At 41.1% G+C, this 18,482-nt stretch overlaps 1 protein-coding gene across 2 annotated transcripts in view; it reads right to left on the minus strand.

The window, feature by feature from the left end:
- Positions 1–13,185: 13,185 nt before the first annotated feature.
- STON2 (stonin 2) overlaps positions 13,186–18,482 on the minus strand; it is a 74,429-nt gene continuing 69,132 nt past the window's right edge. For both annotated transcript variants that reach the window (XM_008629690.2, XM_017728952.1), the window contains one exon: positions 13,186–17,664. In XM_008629690.2, coding sequence (XP_008627912.1) covers positions 17,581–17,664 — 84 coding nt within the window. In that variant the 3' untranslated portion in view covers positions 13,186–17,580. The remainder of the gene's footprint in view (positions 17,665–18,482) is intronic.

The following is an 18,482-nucleotide window of genomic DNA, read 5'->3' on the forward strand; positions in this document are numbered from 1 at the left end:
GGGGCCGGGCGGTCCCTGGCGGCGCGCGGGAGGAAAACGCGGAATTGTTTAGTTTGGAAAGACCTGTGAGAGCATGGGGTCCAGCCAGTGACCGAACACCCACCACCGTGTCAGCTAGACCAGGGCACCAAGCGTCACGTCCAGTTTTTTCTTTAGCACCTGCACGGATGTTGACTCCACCACCTCTCTGGGCAACCCTTTCCAACGTCTAATCCCTTTTTATGTGAGGAAATTCACCCTCATGGCCGACCTGAACCTCCCCTGTCTTCCTGTCACTGGTTGCCTGGCGGAAAAGGCCGATCCCCACCTGGCTACAATCTTCTTTCAGGTAGTTGTAGAGAGCAAAAACGTGCCCCCTGAGCCTCCTTTTCTCCAGGCTAGCCAACCCCAGCTCCCTCAAGCTGCTCCTCATCAGACTTGTGCTTCAGACCCTTCACCAGCTTCGTTCCCTTCTCTGGGCACACTCCAGCACCTCAATGTCCTCCCTGAACTGAGAGGCCCAGAACTGAACACAGGGTTCGAGCTGCAGCCTTACCAACGTCAAGTGGAGGGACACGATCACTGCCCTGGTCCTGCTGGCCACTCGATTGCTGATACAGGCCAGGATGCTGTTGGCCTTCTTGGCCACCTGGGCACACACTGCTGCTGTTGACCAGGGCCAGATACGATGGCCACGCCAGGGCAGAGCGCTGGGAGCAGGGCTGGCAGCCCTCACAGAGGAGGTGGCTCAGGCCCTGCTGTCCATGCTGCTGGTCACAACTGGTGCCAGGCTTCACAGAAATCAACACGCCATGCCTCACCTCAGTCCCTAGGAGGTTGCTCCAAGGCAATTAAAAACTGCAAGTAACCACTGCAAGGCAGAAATGGGTCTTCCTGGCCCACAAGAAAGGGGTCTTGAGCCCTGCTTGGCATTGTGAGCACTGGTGCCTTTCCTCTCAAGCAGTTGCTTAAAGACTGCCTGGGCCAAGGTGCTGCTGTCATAGGCAATGTGCTATTACTTGGCCTGGTAACTGAGGCTGGAGCTGGCCAGGAAGCGGGAGGCAGCACAACCTAAGAAGTTACAGATGTCCTTCCTCAGGGGCTTGTCAAGGCCCACAGGTGATCACTGGTCTGCAACATTGCTGCTTTTAACAGTTCTTCACCGAGATGGTGACAACAGGATCTCTCAGCTGTGCAAAAGGTTGTCGGAGCTCTGCCAGCTGGCTTAACTTCCATTTTTCCCTCTTTATTGTCTTTTCTTCCATTCCCTCTTTATCCTTTTTCTCTATGGTAACCTATGAGAGGCATGTAATACGGGAAAATCTTCTCAGCTCTGAGTATTGTTACGTCAGTGTTGACCATTCCCGCCTTCGCTCAGTCCTTAGCACAACTTTTGAACTCCACTCATCCCTTAGATCTCCACCAATAACTCACCTGTATAAAGTCCACTCAAGCATATATGAAAAATAACATTGAATTCTGACTTGGCGTACACAAGGCATAGTAGGTTATAGCTCTTCAACCATTATGGTGATGTAGACTACATTTCTTATGTAACCTTCAGCCTGAAGTCCTCCCCATTAACTAGCCCTAGCAACAAGTTCAGGAACTCCTGTCTGGTGTCTTCTCATGGGGAGGAGTTTGTTAGTTGGTATAGTGGGTACAGGAGGCCTTCCCCTCTGATTCCTCAAAATCTTTAATTTCTGCAGTAACAAACACTACCTTCCCTGCTAGAGTGCAGACTTTGTATAGGGGCATGACTGGTTTAGAGTGGGTCAGCTGATTAAGTCACTATTCACTGTGTACATTGCTGGAGCCCTGGCCAAAAGAATAGCATAGTTTACAAAGTTCTACCATTTTCACCTGTCCAACCTCACCTTTTTACTGGAGTTTTCCACCTGCATAGCACAGACAACAGGACTGAAGAGGATCTGCCCACTCAGAAGCCCTAATTCATGGTCTGTTGAATGAATTATAGGGATTGCTTGAGTTGCTGGTGTTACTTGACTTCTGATGCCTCTGATAGGAAAGCAGTAGTATCTTGCAAAAAGTTTGTACTTCACTGTGAAACAAAAGTGCCGAAATGACTGGCATCTTACCAGGAAGGAATCGGGTTGCCATTCATACCCCTTTTCTTTTCAAGCCAAGGCATTGCATGGCTACAGTTTCCTACCCTGGAGCCTTCTCCCAGTTTTTCAGGGTGGCTATTTAGTTAAAAAAAATTTAATATGTGGGCATGTTAGCAGTACTGCCTCGGTCTGGTATCATGCTCCTTCCTGTATTTCACCAGACTGCCTTCCCAGAAGGCAAGACCTGTGTGCACAGCCCTCTCACAGTTTCTCAGGCACAACTCCAGTTGTGGCAGAGCACTGCAAACCTGAGTGCCTCTGAAGAGTATTGCTGTGAACAAAATCAAACCCTCATGAGAAATGCCCCATTGAGTCAGACTAATGGTCCATTTAATTCATGACAATTCAGCTGCTGCTTGGGGAGTCAAGCGAGTTTGCCGCTTCCTGAAGTCTGTTCACCCTGGCTGCCTGCTGTATGGATGTTAAGGGATTCTACTTCATTTAGCATTTTGTTAGACAGGAGTAACATACATGCTTGTGTATAGAGCAGGAGCAATGCTGATAGTCTGGGGAGCATCAGAAGGCGTAAGCTACATATCAGCATTACTTTTATAGTTAACTGTATTTATCTGCCAGCATTCTCCTTTGTTTGCTGGGCAAGCATGAATCTTACTAAGTTTGTGTGTTACCCTGTCTGTCATCTTTCTCCCTGAGGTTTCTACCACTGACAGCTCACAGTGGCTTCACCAGGTTTAGCAATAACATAGCTGTACTGTTGGGTGGGCACTTCTATTTTAGCTATTGGGCTGTCTAGGCTTGAACCCAATAGTGAAGACAGACATTACATCAAGAACAAAGATGATAACATTTGGGTAAACTTTCTCCTTCAATGCAAAAATCGTGCCAAACAAAAGCTGATCCTTGCTGTGTTAGAGAAGAAAATAAAATAGAAAAGGTCCCACTCAATTCTAGACACAACCATATTTCTTTCTCTACCAAATGTTTGAGACAAAGACAAACTGTCTTTTACAGCTACCGTTTTGCACTCAGATACACACAGTCTACATTGAGTGCCCTGAATGATTCCTGACCTGTCCAGAAGCATCCCTTGCTTCTCCTCAGCAGAGCAAATGACTTACCACTGGAACAGTAGCTAAATTAATACAAAGGGTCTAGGATACGGGGATATTTGTAATTCATCTTCTTTGTAGTCCATCATGGAGCTACTTCTTTTAGAATAGAGATTTTTGAACTTGTGAATAGGAAGCAGCAGGGGGTGGGGAAGAAAGAAATAAATTTTCTTCAGTATGATTTCTGGGTTGACCACCCTTCCATTTTAAAGTTCTTGGCAACTACTAATGGGTTGTTCTACACCGTGTATCTTTCAAGAAGACATTTGCAAAGGGATAACTGATACATAAGTATTTGCTAATGGGGGAGGGACGGGACACGCTTGAATATAGAAAGTCAAAGATGCAAAGTGCCTGTGATTGCCACAGAAAACCACCAGCTAGCAACTGAGCTGGAAGAAAGAACCACAAAATCTTGATGCTAAGTTAAAACACACTCAATGTAAGTTGCAATCTTAATTTCTATTTGTCTGCGTTGTTTAGTTAGTTTTTTTAATTGAGGTTTTTTTGGATCATCTGAAAATTGTAAAAAAAAAATAAATCTGAAACTACTCTTCTGCCTCCCAAGAGCAGACCATGAGTATGCCTGACCTCCTACACATGGAAAAATCACTACCGGAGCAGTATCAGCATGCACTCATTTTTCTTTGAAATAATTTTTGATCATACAGGGAAGAATAGAGTACCTAGTATGAGGTGTTGCTGACAACAGTGGTTTTTAATTTCCTAGCTCTTGAAACAACACAAAACTTGTTTTGTTGATGACTTGTGATTATGTCTACTGGTTCCCCTTCCCTCTGAGGGGGAGTGGTCGAGCAAGGAAAACAAAAATTGGTCTTGCCTATATTACAGGATGACAGAATGAGGCTCACCGTCAGCGCACCTTCCAGATTTGTCATCATTGTCTTGTCCACACTACCAATCTGCTCTTGAACTGGCAAACTCTACTTCAGGCATGGAGACAACATACATTTTCACCCAGTATATTTATTACACTCTTACCTTAAAAACAAGCTAAGCCATCGAACACTTTTCAGAAGGCTTTGGCAACACAGTAGTATTATTAGTCATGGAATTAAACCTTCTCACCTAATCTCTGAAATGGCATGTTTTCAGAACACTTTTAAACTTTAAATTGCAATAGCATGTGTTAAAGGATAAAACAGGAACCTACACAGAACTAAGGCAGTCTAAAAAATGTTCATAATGGGCAATGCTTCTTGAAGTTATGTTCACACATTGTGAGAGTAGAGCTTATTTTCTCCTCTCTCTCACTACTTCCATTCACTGTACAAAAGAGAGAACATAACCTTAAATAAAATTTGAGAAATTTTGTTTGTTTGTGAGGGGTGGATTTTTTTGTTCTTTTTGTTTCTTTGGGGTTTTTAAGTGTCCATGCAGAGCTAAAAACAAAAATAAGTGGCCCAAGCCACAATCCAAAATGTCGGGCAGAAGCAGAAGTTAACAACAGACACATCATAGTGAAGCTTTTCTGGGTGCAAGGAGCCCTCAAGAGTCAGAAGGGATGCTGACACATAGCAAAACTTAGGTGACGTGACTTTCAGTGTTCAGGTATTGAATAAAAATTCCCTAATTACATGGTATAAATTATATATATTAATTGACATTCTCCTAACAGCCTGCTCACCATTATCTAGTACCTGGAAACCAAAACCAGTAAACATGTCCCTCTTGCTTTCAGCAACAGGCTTTCCAAAAAGGTTTTTTTTTAGCAAGGCAGAAATGGAATGAAATAGCTCACATCACCCTTATTGCAAGGTATCTCTATTCTTCCTTCCAGTTGGATTTACTGTCATATCTAGAATTTGAAGCACAACAATATGCTTTATCAAAGTACACTAACACCAGTTTTAAGGGTCTAGTATATGTACAATTCAACAGCCCTCCTCACAGCCCACAGAGAACTAAACCTTATCCTACAGCAGTGTATTTTTGCATCTCATGATCTTGCAGAGGCCAGGCAATGTTTCAGTGAAGTCTCATCTTTGAAGTGCTAGAGCAGGCAAGGCCTTCAAGAAATCTTTAAAAAGTCCCTAAAATTCTAAAGGTTAGAGCTTCTCTGAAAGGGTGTGAAGTGAAGGAATGCCTCTGAGTTACACATTAGCTTTTATTTCATTGTTAGATTTGTAGAGGCTCAGGCCTGCTCTGCTCTTACCAAGTACTTACTGAACCAAAGTAGGAAACATGAATAATTTTTCTTTAATAGAGACTGTTTACTGTCAGAATACATAAGAGTTTTTTGAAAACAACTTATATATACACCTTTCTCATTAGGGCATGTCTAAACTGGACGATAAACCTATGAACTTAGTTATCCAGTTGGAGCCAAACAGCTACCAACATAAGAAAGCCATCTTCCCTGCCCCAAGCAAAATACCCAAGTTGCAACTTCACAGAAGACTACATAAGCAGGTGACCGGCTACTATTCATTACTGTAGCTCCTTCTGTCCCCATCTGTTTTCCACAGATCTCTCACCTCTTCAAACACTGGAGAACAGCACCACAAAAGCCAGGAGACCGATCAGGCATTTTCTTCTGAAGCTGCCACTAAGAGTTGCTTGACCCTTTCCTGTCAATGCCAGGATTTCTCTTCTTGCAGAATCATAGTTCCCTATCTAATTTATACACAAACTCCATGTCAGATTTTGCAAAACTATTCCTTTTCTAAGGCCACTCGTGTCTCCTCTGCTTAGGAAATTGACTTTCCTGAAGGAATCATTTCACAGGTGTGCACCCTGGTCTTTTTAACAGCTGTTTCAAGTAAATGATCAGCTACAGCTGGAGGAGACAAGTAGGTCTTTTCCAGGCTCTTGCTATGTGTTGTATTTATTTTACACCTTAGCAGAGGTTTTTACCTCCGTGGATTTTGTGGATCAGAGATTGTGGGTTTTTTTCCATGTTTCTAGTTGACAAAACTACACTTAATTTGTAAAGGCACAACTTGAGATGCTGACTCTGTTTTTCTCACGACCCCCAAGTATTCAGTGATAATGAGGATTTCAGGCATTCGTACTTCCTTCCCATACCACTGTGTGCTCGTTCTGTCTCTGTGCCACCACGCTCTGCTTTTGCCGTTGTGCCAGTTCCTTGCTGTGCTTTTTTTTTTTTTTTTTTCCCCCTCCTGTGCTGGCTAATTTTTAACCTGGATCAGTTTCCTGATCTGGTTCATAGGGCAGCCCTACAAAAGACGTGTTAGTGCAACTGAAAGAGCTGACAGGAGTAGAAATAAGTGACCAGGGGAGGAAATGCTTCAAAACAACGTTGTTGCCAAATGCTTTGTCATGTAGAAAAGTCTCCAGGCTTCCTTTTATTGAAGAAGAATTGGCCATTACTAAAATGCACACCCTGCTTGCTGTAATCAAGCTCTCATGCTTGTAGCAGGAAGATTACTGGTCAGAGCATAGACCACCCCTTCATTTTTCACATGTGTGCATGATTGGCATAACGCTGAAGTCTCCGCAAACTGAATGATTCATAATTTGAATACAGAGTACTGATTCTTAAATAGCTAAAAAAAGTCCCTAAAATTCTGAAGATTAGAGCTTCTCTGAAAGGGTGTGAGGTAAAGGCGTGCCTCTGAGTTACACATTCTGCATTAGTATCTTGCTGAAGTGCTTTTAAAGTAGTAACATTATTCACTCAGACAGTAACTGTTACGAATCACAGCTACTCAGCTGTGATGATGTTCCAGTAACAGCCAAAATATTGCTGGCTCTGATCCATGAAACCAAACAACAAAAAAGTCAGATAAAAAAAGGCAGACTTAAAATACCAATTAGTCTCCTTACACGCAATGTCCTACTTTACCGATCCAAAGCAGAGCTGCACCTAGCGTGCTGATAAATATTTTTACTGATTACTGCCATATATTCCAGCCAGCAGCTATGATGTGCAAAGGTCCAGAGCAGAAATGAATTAACTTCAGCAAAGTTATTCCTGATATATACAAGAATCAGAGGATGAAATATCCATAGAAAAAAATTTGCAGAGTGACCTATATAGTGTGCTGTTGGAGGCCTTACATACCTCAGGCTCCACGTGGTGCCCTAAAATAGAATAATTCACCTGGGTATGCCAGAATACAGATAGGCAGTGTGTACCTATGGCATGGTGCTGGTCAGTGTGAGTGATAACCCTGTGATTCCTTTGGGAGTGTGTGTGTGTTTGTGTAGCCTCAGCTTCCCTGGCACAGCTGGCAGAGTGGGAGACGGCACACAGCCTACTGCCACCAAGCAGAGATGTGCTGGGGTGTATTTTACTCAGTGGTTTGTCCCTCAGCCACATGGTTGCATGTCTGCTAAAAATGCTTTTGTGCAAGGCAGGTTTGCTCCACTTCGGGTGCTCACTGCCTCCCACTTAATACTTCTGTTCCTTTGTGCCCAAGTGAGTGGCCTTGCAATCCACACCAGCTTCTGGGTTGCTGAGAATTTTGTAGAGCTCATTTAAGGGCAAGGAGTCCTACAGCTTTCATGGAAAAATCATGGGTGTGCCCTACACTTTGCAGCCTGTTCAGAGGTGATTCTATGTCCCCTCTGGGACCCAGCATGAGAGGCATCAGACAGACAAGCCAAATTTTTTTTTTTTTCTCTCTTTTTCTTACCTTTTTTTTCCCCCTTGATGAGTCCTAGGGTTGTTTTTCACAGGACTGGGTGGAATTTGCAGAAAACAACTCCAGTTCAGTTTTGTCTGAATTCAGTCTTTCCAGTGAGGAACAGTGAGCATAAACTCAGCTATGGCTTATGAGTAGTTAATGTGGAGTTCTCATTCTGAGGCTAATTATCTAACTGCAAAGCTGCACTAGTGTGAGAACTGCTGGGCAACTGGAGTCCCTGGCTTTGAGAGAAAGGGAAACAGCAGGCATGAGCCAACCCAGTTCCTCCTGTAATGGAGATATAGGGCTCTAGGCATTGACTGTCATTCCTAACTTGTGACCCATTGCCAGAGCTCCTCTCTGCTCCAGTCTTCATGATAATCTATATAACCTGTGAGTCTTTGCCATACCAAGATTTTGACAGCTGTAAACATGTTCAAAAATGGGAAGCTACACTTATAGACTGGAACTCATATTTTCCCTCAGCTGCTTCCTGCTCCCTGCCTTGCTGCTGTGGACGAAAGGGAGTTTTTCCATCTTAAGCATCATCTTCCACTACAGAACTTCCTAGATTTGCAATATAGCCTACTGATATCAGCCACCTCATTTCTCCCACAGAGACTCTGGGCAGATTAGTAGTCAGTGTGGCTGTGTCTCTGTTGAAAGAAAATATTTCTAGTGAGGCATCCCATCACATCTGCAATACCTGCACTATTTTATGGTATGAGCAGAGCACTTGCTAAGCAGAAAACAGAACTTCCAGTTTATAGAGTTTTCAAGCAGCTGCATTTTTGCTGGAGAGACTGACCCATGCTCTGACCCATCTGTTCAGATGCAGACACAGTGTTAAGTTATTGGGTGAGGACCCGATGCTGCCTTTATTGGATGTGGTCTGTAGGCACAAGGGATTATTTTTTCCAAGAAGTTCTAGCTGTCACTGCAGCCAGCTCCTGGTAGTCTGAACTTTGAGCTCAGCTGGGCTCAGCTCCCATGAATGTTTTCACTGGCCAGCTGTCAAGGAGGTGCTTATGGGTACCATCTAATGTGAAGCAAATGAGAGTACCTTCAAAGCCAGAGTGACAAGATCTCTATCCACATCATCTGAACATCATGTAAATATATGAGTGGTCAAAGCAAGTCCCTTGCCCTGCTGCCAAAGCCATATGAAATTGGAGATGAAGCTGGAGGACACAACCAAGCGGTGTGGAACTAGAAAGACACTTTTAGACCTGACAAAGCAAGATGACCAGCAGTAGTGTCTGAACTGTGCAGCTTAATCTCTTTCCATTACTCTAGACTTCTGCTGCAAATGTTCATGTCCCTCCTGCCCACTCTATAGCTATGGCTTTCAAGATAAAATTCACATCTCTTTCTGAATGGTGTGTCAGGCTGTAAAGTGCTATATTGTATCAGTGTAAATTGCAAAGGAATGAAGGGCACAGAGCAGGCACACTCAAGGCCAGTCACCCTGCAAATGCCGTAAGTCTGTTAAGGACTTTGAAGGGAGAAGATGTTCTTCTGGGTTGGAGAAGCAATGGAGGGACATTAGATCTACATTCAGCTGGGCCTCTATCATTCCAAGGCAGCCATTTAATGCTGTCTTGGTTTTCCTATAATCTTAGAGGTACAGTCCTTTATTTAACTCTTCAGATAGCTTGATTTCTCAATGTTTGAAAAGGGCTACGTAATAAATGGAAGGTGACAGGAAAGAAGAAAGTGATATCCTAAAACATACAAACCATGAGTTTTTGCATGAGTTGAAAATATGTCTCCTGAAGTATAAATTAGTAGCTCCTAGGTGGAGCTCTTACATTTGGCTGAGTTGAATCCAAACATTCAGACTCAATTACAAAATGTGACCAGCCTGAATTACTACTAATTTTATCAAAAGTGTTCAGTTGTTCCCACATGAATGTGAAAAAGAATCTCTCTTTCAGGTAGAGTGGGGTTTTTTTTGTTTGTTTGTTTGTTTTTTGGTTTTTGTTTCAGGTAGAGTGGGGGTTTTTTTGTTTGTTTGTTTGTTTTTTGGGTTTTTTTTGTTTGTTTGTTTTGTTTTGTTTTGTTTTGTTTTGTTTTGGTAATGGGGCTTTTTTATTAAACTCAAGGAGGAGATATATCAGGAAGGCAATTATAAGGAACTCTGATCATGGCTACACTGTGAATGTTTCTTTTCCAAGTTGAAAATAAAAGAAGTAGCCACAAGAGGGAGGCAGAACTCCTATGGCAGTATAGTAACCCCAGCAAAAAAACAAATCAGAGAAATACACTTTCAAATTTTCCTTCTTTGAGCTAAAACTGTCCAGTAGCCCTTGCATGACAGCAATGATTGTAACACCTACGAAAGTAGACTCAATGCATGGTAAATACTAAATGGCTACTGTAAGCTGAAAATTAGTAACTAATACATAATTTTCTTAAAATTTAGGTAAGAAACTACTTCAGGAGAGATTGAAACTAATTGTCATGTGCTCTTTTGTGGATGGGAAGGAAAACTGCCCCCGTTCTTCAAAGGCATATACTATTTGTGCCAGGCTCTAATACAGAAAGATCCTTTTGTTGCTGGAAGAAGACTTTTTATAACAATTTGCTTCTTAGAAAATATATCACAAGGATGTATTTAAACACTTCAATTTCCATAGCACCTCAGCAAACAGATAAGGAACTAGCCTCAAATGGTGCTATTATTTATCCTACTAAGTACTTTCACTGGACAACAGGCCTTCTAGATTCAGTGAGTTCAAAAGAGAAAGCAATTTGGATGGAGGGAGAGGGTAGGTTTGGTGCCTAATTCCTGCTCCAAGGACTATTTCCATAATACACTCAATGGAACTTCATAAACTGCAGTCAAGGATTGACAAACCTGGTCAGTACTCTAAACCCTCAAGGTTTTCAATCCTTCTTTCCAGTCCTGAATTGTCTCTACCTCTGTACTGACCCTCTATGTAGCCTCAAATAAGGAGGAGAAAGGGATCCCAAACCCCTTTGCTTCCCAGCAGCGCAGTGTTCTGACAAGTGCACAAATTTATAGCACACAATGCTCACTGTGAGCACAGCAGCAGGAGCAGCAGGTTGGAATCCTCAGGAGAGGGAGAGTAGGGGAATACTTGGCTTGAAAACCCAAGCTGGACTTAGCTGTATAGAACTGTGGTAGTTTGGGTCACACACAGGAACAGCAGGAGTTTGCAGACATCTTTCATGCAAATTTATGAGAGCTTCTGGGAATTTAGTACTTCCAGAATGAGACAGCAGCTGCATGGGGGTTGACCAGATGGGACTAGTGGGCTTGGCTGCCTGGACTTGGACTGAGCCACAGTGGCTTACCTCAGGGTGGTGAGGGGTGGCTGTCTTTTAAAAAAGTGCCCAGAAAATAAAAAAGTCAAGCACTTTTGTTGAATTTTCTTTCCATCAATGCATTCTTGTATAGGTCCTTGCATGCCTATACAACACACACATATGCTTTCATTTTTTAATAGACAGTAGTTAAACATTATCCTATTACAGCATTTTTTGTTGGAGGTATTTGAAGTGCTTTATGGATGTAAATTTAAACGGAATATGGGCATGACTGTGCAGACAGGTAAGGACTACTTGGGTGAAAAGGCTAGTCAACACCACTGAAAAATTAATTTGTCTGTTATCCTTTTCTCAGCTAAACATGGAATCAGCTGAAGCAGTCAACTCTTACACCCAATTTTGAGATCCAACTGGTTTCCGACGTGCCAAATTCTGCATAGTGTTCACAGTCTTGAAAACCAGTGAGACCTTGTGATTCATTGAGGCTGCTTGTGCAGCAGGTCAGTAGTCCAGGCAAGAACCTGGCAGTGACCACTAGAGAGCAACAGTCCCTTCACTTCTGAGAACCCAGGGAGTGTGAGCACGCAGCTAAATGCCCTGTTGCTCCAATCTGTGGTTCACTTTTCCAGGTAGGGCCCATACCACGTACCCTAACTTAACAAAGAGAAATGTCAGTCGACTCACAGTTTCATCATGCTGCATCTGCTGGTCCTGAACAATTTGGAAGTTGATTTTGACAATGTGGTTCAGATCCAAATCTAATTCTATTCGTTCAAAAGCCTTCCAATCTTTCGTAACATTCATATTAATTTTTACACTATCCATTCCTTTGTTCCCAAGATCAGTGTTTGTAGACTGGGACTCCCCAAGTCACATTTTTTTGCATAGTTCCTGACTTGCCACAGGACTTCATGAGGTATTAGCACACATTTTTCTCTGCTGAGATTGTAACTTCAGCATATCCCATTTTGCCACCAGCACTCTCCTTGCACCGTCACTTCCTGACAGCCACGGCAAAGGGTACCTTTAACAGCTTGGGGAAAAAAATCAAACCAACCTGCTGACTCCTGCTGAGAAGCAAGGTTTGGATAAAAAGGAGATGGGCACGGGGGTGCCATAGCAGTTGAACTCTATTAATCTCAGTTGAAAACTGTCTGCAATTTTGCTTTTGTTTTGCTTGACCTGAAGTCATAACTCTGCCTGCATCTGTACACTGGTACGAGGTTTTCCCACTTCATTCCCTTTCAATGTGAGCACTCTCTGTATTAGTACAATTGCTGAACTGACCATGCCCTAACAAATTTGTTTGCTTCCACAGAGGAGTTGAGCTCTCTTTTTCAGTCCTGCATCAGAAAAACCTTTACAAAAGAGGCTCTCAGTTTAGGGAGTTACTTTCAGCTGCATTCAGCCTGTATTCAGCCTTTTCCTTCAGAAGCTCTTTAGGCTGAGCTGACTGCTCCCAGTTTATCTACAGCCTCTGGGATAGTAACAACTGGGATGTAGGAGGCCCCCAACCAGGGAAGGACCAGTCTGCCCAGACCTCCTGAACCCCAGCATGTGTCTGCCACTTGTTGAGTACCCCAGTACTACCGAAGGCAGTACTACAGTCACCCCTGTCCATTTGGCTTTGCTGTCCCATTATTCAGGGTTGAGAAAGACACTTTTTATAGCTAGTGTATAAAATAGTATTCCAATTACTTTCTTATATACAGCAGTTGCTGTTAGGTTTCTGATACTGTGACCAAAAGGACAGGAGTTTTTTCTGGGACTGGTGCACTTCATGTTTCAGACACGTGCTGTGACCCACACCAGCACCTAAGCTGAAAACAGTGAACTGCTCCTCCATCTTTTGCTTCAGTACTACTCCAAACATCTGTTACGTGGCTCAAGCTCTAGGCCTGCTCCATTTCCTTTGCAGTCTGTTGCTCAATCTGTATGGTCAAATGAAATAATCTCTTTTCTGTATGTAGTCCCATAACTTCTACTTTATGTTGTCCTTTATACCATTCAAAATATTCCCTTTCCTCTTCTGAATTCAAGACCTCTGATTTATCAGAATATACAGCACTTACAACTTTAATTTCACAGTAAAGATGTGGATATGCTGTTTCATCTTAACATTTATTTAAATTTTCAATTTGTTTAAACAAAACATGACATCCCATTTCAACTGATAAAACAAAAAGAAAAAAAATAAACCACTTCTATGAAGTTAGCCAGTGTATAGACTTATTTTACAAAGTAAGAAGGTAAGAACATGTTACAAAATAATAATTAAACCAATCAATGTCAATAGTGCAAAGAATGAATTGCAAGTAAGAAAGAGAGAGGGAGGGAGGGTAGGACGGATGGGAGGATGGATGGATGAACGTGTGAGTGGGTGGCTGGCTGAACAAAACAGGAACATCAGGAACAGTTGTGCATGTTATCACACAAAATTTTGTATCTTAGAAAAGTAATGATGTAGATTTCACTTTAGTGGCAGAAGAGGGTAAGTACTTAATCCGTATCTGTAAGTGATCTCTGTGTGCTGCAAATTCTTGTGCTGGTCAGTTCTGGAGATTAATACAGCTATGCACACAAACTGCTAGGAGTCACTGAAAGAAATTTTTCACCATCTAGAACACAGGTGACCTATCAAGGGTGTGACTAGTGCACTGAAGGGGCAAGGAAATTACCAAGAATTTTATGCAAGCAATAGAGTCAGCACTTCCAGGCTGAACTTTGTACACTTTTCCCACTTGCTTTCATGCTCTTTTGCATGCAGTTGCTCTCTATCCTGGGAGGTGACTGTTCAAGAGGGAGTTTTAGCAACCACTAAATATGGGGACAGGTGTTGGATATCCTATCAACTAAATGTCAGCCAGCAAGCCACCAGCAAAGGAAAATTATTTCTGCAGTTTCTAATGATGCTGCTACATCTGACTCCTTCATACGATGACTAAATTTGAGTCTAAATAAAAGAAAGAACAAAAATAACATCAGTCAGTTTTAGTATTCTCAGCTGAATTTACTCATTTTCCTTTTCTAGCAGAGTGTCCATAGTTAATAAATGTAAGAGACATTAACTAAAATAAGCTCAGCTGCCTGGAGATATTATTCCTCTTTACCCCTTGTGATCAGAGACACTTTATGTTTCTAGGCAAATTTCCATACAATACCTCAAGTCTTACCACAGTACAAATATTAAAACTGTAATGAGAAACAAAAAGAGGACTGAAAGTGAGAAAAACTTCAGGGAGTAAATGTATGCTTACCTTGAAGGCACATTTCCTGCATGGAGTGTTTGAGTACTACAAAGCTTTCAAATATACCAAAGGACAGTGACTGCATCTTTCTCAAAAGAAGTATTAATCTGAAACTAGTCAGAGAGATTTTTCCACATGATTAAAAAAAAAAAAAAAATCATCCCCACTACAGGCATTGCTTGTATCTAAATGATTTCTGCTACTTTCAAACTCACAAACCTCTCAGATCTTTTCCCTTCACTCCAATCAACAGTCTGTTCAAATTACTACTATACTCACACGGGTGAAGAGTATATGTACATAAAGTATGCATGTGACAGTGTGTAACTGAAAAATTGGCACAATTTGATCAATAAAGAACAGTGGAGACCTCAATAAGGGCACTTAGGATCCCAGCGTTCAAATTCTCAATGCTTGTAATGGTGCTGGACTGAAAAAAGAATTTAGTTGAGACACCTGGTGACACCAACACTAGACTTTCTAAAGATTTTGGTTATTAGCACTCTTTTGAAAAATCAAACTTCTTACTACAGTCCTTTATTAGGAAATAAGATCTTTTGAAACTCTGGCTGAGGTATTCATCCTAAACTCTTGAAAATTCAGTGGCAGGTACATCTAAAAACACTCTCTAGAGATCAGAATGAATTAAAATAGCTTTCATATAAACGAGAACACTTTTCCAGTTTTGCCTGCTTAAATTCATGACGACTGGAAGAGATACTTATGTGTACAACTAACTACATTAAGAAAGATTAGAGTCAGGTTTTTCATTCATTGATTCTGAATTTGAAAAAAAATCATTGATGAATTGGTAAAGACATTAGGTAAATCCATAAATCTCCAATACGTTTATCTTTCAGTTTCTGGAACATAGAATATTCTGCGGCACAAGTATGATAGAGGCTGAATAGTTTAACAATTCAACAGTGATGGAAAATTATATTCCTTTTATTTTCTCCCCTCTTAAGGGGTACAACTTAACTTTGCTAACTTGTATTACTTATTTGTGTTTCCACGAGCTGAGGGGCAATAGGTGAAAATTCAGACACTGAGCCTACAGGTCAGAGCAGAAAATCTCCATTTCTTTCACAAAACTTTCTCACATTTCCTCAGCAACATCTCAGCACTGCTTCAGCTTGGATTTTTTTGATTTCTTGATGGTGGGATTTCAAAAACTGTACATTAGGAGCTGCAGTGAAAAGCAGGAAAACCACCCAGAAATTCTTTGACTGCCTTTGAACATAAGAGTGAATTTTGTAGAGAGGAGTTGCCGTGCAACTCACCACAGCCAGCCTGTGACAGAGCTGAGAACCAGTCACAAATTCAGCCCCGTGCTCTCGGATATTTCTAAATCTATACAAGTGTTATCATTAATAATATCAGAAATTTTAATCCATTGATCTCAAAATTCTTCATAAAAGTTAATAGCATTCTTCCATTTACAAAGAGATGTTGTAAATGCTTAGTACTGACTGGTGTGCTCCAAGGAGCATCCTGGGCCCAGAAGGGCTACCTGCAACAGAGAATTACAGGGTTATTAAGAAGTCCTAGAAGGACTTCTTATTTACATATTTACAGCGCTCTACCTGTGTCACTAGGGTGATGCAGGCTTGAAATACAGGTGCATTTAAAAAAGGCATTTGTAAGTTCCCTACAATTTGTGTTAAATTCTACCTCTACCAGTTTCAGACTCAATGAAATTGATTTCATGTTTTACTTCGGATTTTAATATTGTAGTAATTTTTATAGGAGTCACAGTGAAAGTAGTAAATCAAGGGTGTATTAATTTTTTTGTATCAAATATAAAATGAAATAAATTTATAAAAAAGCTTTCATTTTAATTCATTATGATTTTAAATTACATTGCCAAAGTTTTCCAAATGTGTATTTTAAAGTCAGTAGTAACCTTTCAAAAGCTAAATGATTTAATAAATTACTTATTTTACATTTAACATTATGTGACATAATATTACACAAGCCATAGAAAGTACTAAAAATGGGTACTTTTAACACTGTTTTCTCTGAAAATATGTGTAAATGAGTGATTTATGTCTTCTGCATTTTTATTTAGAAAGAATTTTTAAGACTTGCTACTGCTTCCAGCTAAGTGGGGATAAAAAATCTCCATGACAGAAGTTTGTTGTTAATTTTTGGAAAGAGATTTTGGGGCCCAGTTAATGTGAGTAATATAAAGATACAAATTACTTATATTGTGGGTTCAAGATAGAACATGAAAATAATATTGTGCTGGACAGACATTCAAGGATTTTCAGGAAAACAACCAACATTGTCTGTTAGAGTAATTGTGTTCTGACATTTTCAATAACCACCCATTTTACTCATCCAGGAAAACACATAAAAAAACCCCAAACCCAAAACTAAACCCCCATGTTTTCCCCTTCAATATCTTTCTAGGCAGGAATGATCTAATCCTAACAAAGTCCCTCCAGTATCTCCACTACTGTAACACACATTCCCTATTGCTAGCAGCCATAACCATGTTCAGTCAAGATACCAGAACGGCTCGGACTAAAAAGTAAAAATTTTAAGCAATTGCAGAGACTTTCTTGTAACTTGTGCAGACTCCGTGAAAATCTGCACAGTGTCATTTGAGGGATGAGACAGGAAGGGGTGAACAGAACAACAGCTCTGTGATCAGCTGTCCTGTCTGTAGTTCATCTGCTTAAACACAGAGACCATTCTCTTTGTTTAGGATGCAGGGTGTGTTGATTCTCCAGAATGATGCTCAGGGTTTTCACTCTGTGGACCATTTCAGAAAGGAGATTTTATATAATTTTTCACTTGATCCTTCCTGAATTTTATTTGCCAGTTCAGAAGGAAGAGACTCAGTCAGTGACCAAACCAAAAGGCATTGAAACAAAATGCTTAATGTGGGAGGGCAAGATTGTGAGATAAAGGCTGTTTTCTAGTGTGGCTGTGATGGTTGCCAGACCATACTTGAGTGCAGAACCTAAGTGGTGAAAAGGCAGAAAAGGCAGGCTTGACTGTACAACTGTACTTATATTGTTCCAGCAAAAGCCCCTGGATCCCACCCAAACAAACCACTGACCAGCTTCTTCTCAAAGTACGGATCATCACGAAGAAAAAAAATGATACTCTTCAGAGCATTATTTTAAAAGTAGTAGTCCATATTTTTTTTAAAGAAAAATACCCAAACCCTGCAAGTCCTTTCTTCCTGGTCTGTTAATCTGACCACCCGTCTTGGGACCTGCGGACTGATCTTCCCTTACTGTGTAGCACATTCATTGACATTTGCAGTACTTTCTCCCTTCAGATCCTCATCCAAGCTTTTTTTCTGCTCTATTTCAACCTGGTAGAAGAAAAAGAAGAAGAAAATTCGTAACAAGAAAGGAAAACAAAAAATATTCAAAAATCTTCCTCAGTGGTGGTTCTTGTGCTCAGGTGAAGAAACTCTTGGTGAACTGAGAGGGTTGTGAGGACAAACAGACTGAGGATCAGGGAAAATTGGATTTTATTTACTATAAGGATTTTCAGTCTAATCTAAGCAGTTCTACAATTCAACAGTGTCATGAAATAATTTCCAGAAGAGATAAAGAGAACTCACATGATTTTATATTCATTATCATTCCCAATTGTACTCTGAATACAAACCCAGAACCAAATCTGCAGATGATAGGTAGATTCCTAAGTGACACCAGAAAACCAGCCTTAATTATAAATTCTGCAAAGACTATGTATAAAGCAAAGAGATTAATTTTCTAAATGATCTTGAGTTTCAAGGGACCCATAAGGATCATCAAATCCAATTCCCTGCTCCTTGAAGCAGTGCCTAACACTACCCCAAATATCAGCACACTCCCTGCTGTCCTCAGGCTCAGAGGTGCTTTGGCCTACAGATACCAATTTGTATTGGGAGAGGGCCAAGGGGATCTATGCTTGGGTTTTAAATTTCCACGTCTCTGAAAACTCAGGAATAATCCAATGTTTTAATTCTTAAAAGGGATACTTAGGAAGATCAAATACCATCCCCAGGAAGTTTAAGTAACCACTAAAAATGTAATTACAATTACCAGTAAAAATATTTTCCGTAAGAGTCTTTTCAGAATCTTTTATCATTGCTCTAAAAGAAGGCAGGTAGGATGCCAATTTCTCTGCTGAGTATTCAGC

The sequence above is a fragment of the Corvus brachyrhynchos genome, unplaced genomic scaffold (assembly GCF_000691975.1).
Source record: "Corvus brachyrhynchos isolate BGI_N302 unplaced genomic scaffold, ASM69197v1 scaffold1, whole genome shotgun sequence".
NCBI classification, from domain to species: domain Eukaryota; kingdom Metazoa; phylum Chordata; class Aves; order Passeriformes; family Corvidae; genus Corvus; species Corvus brachyrhynchos.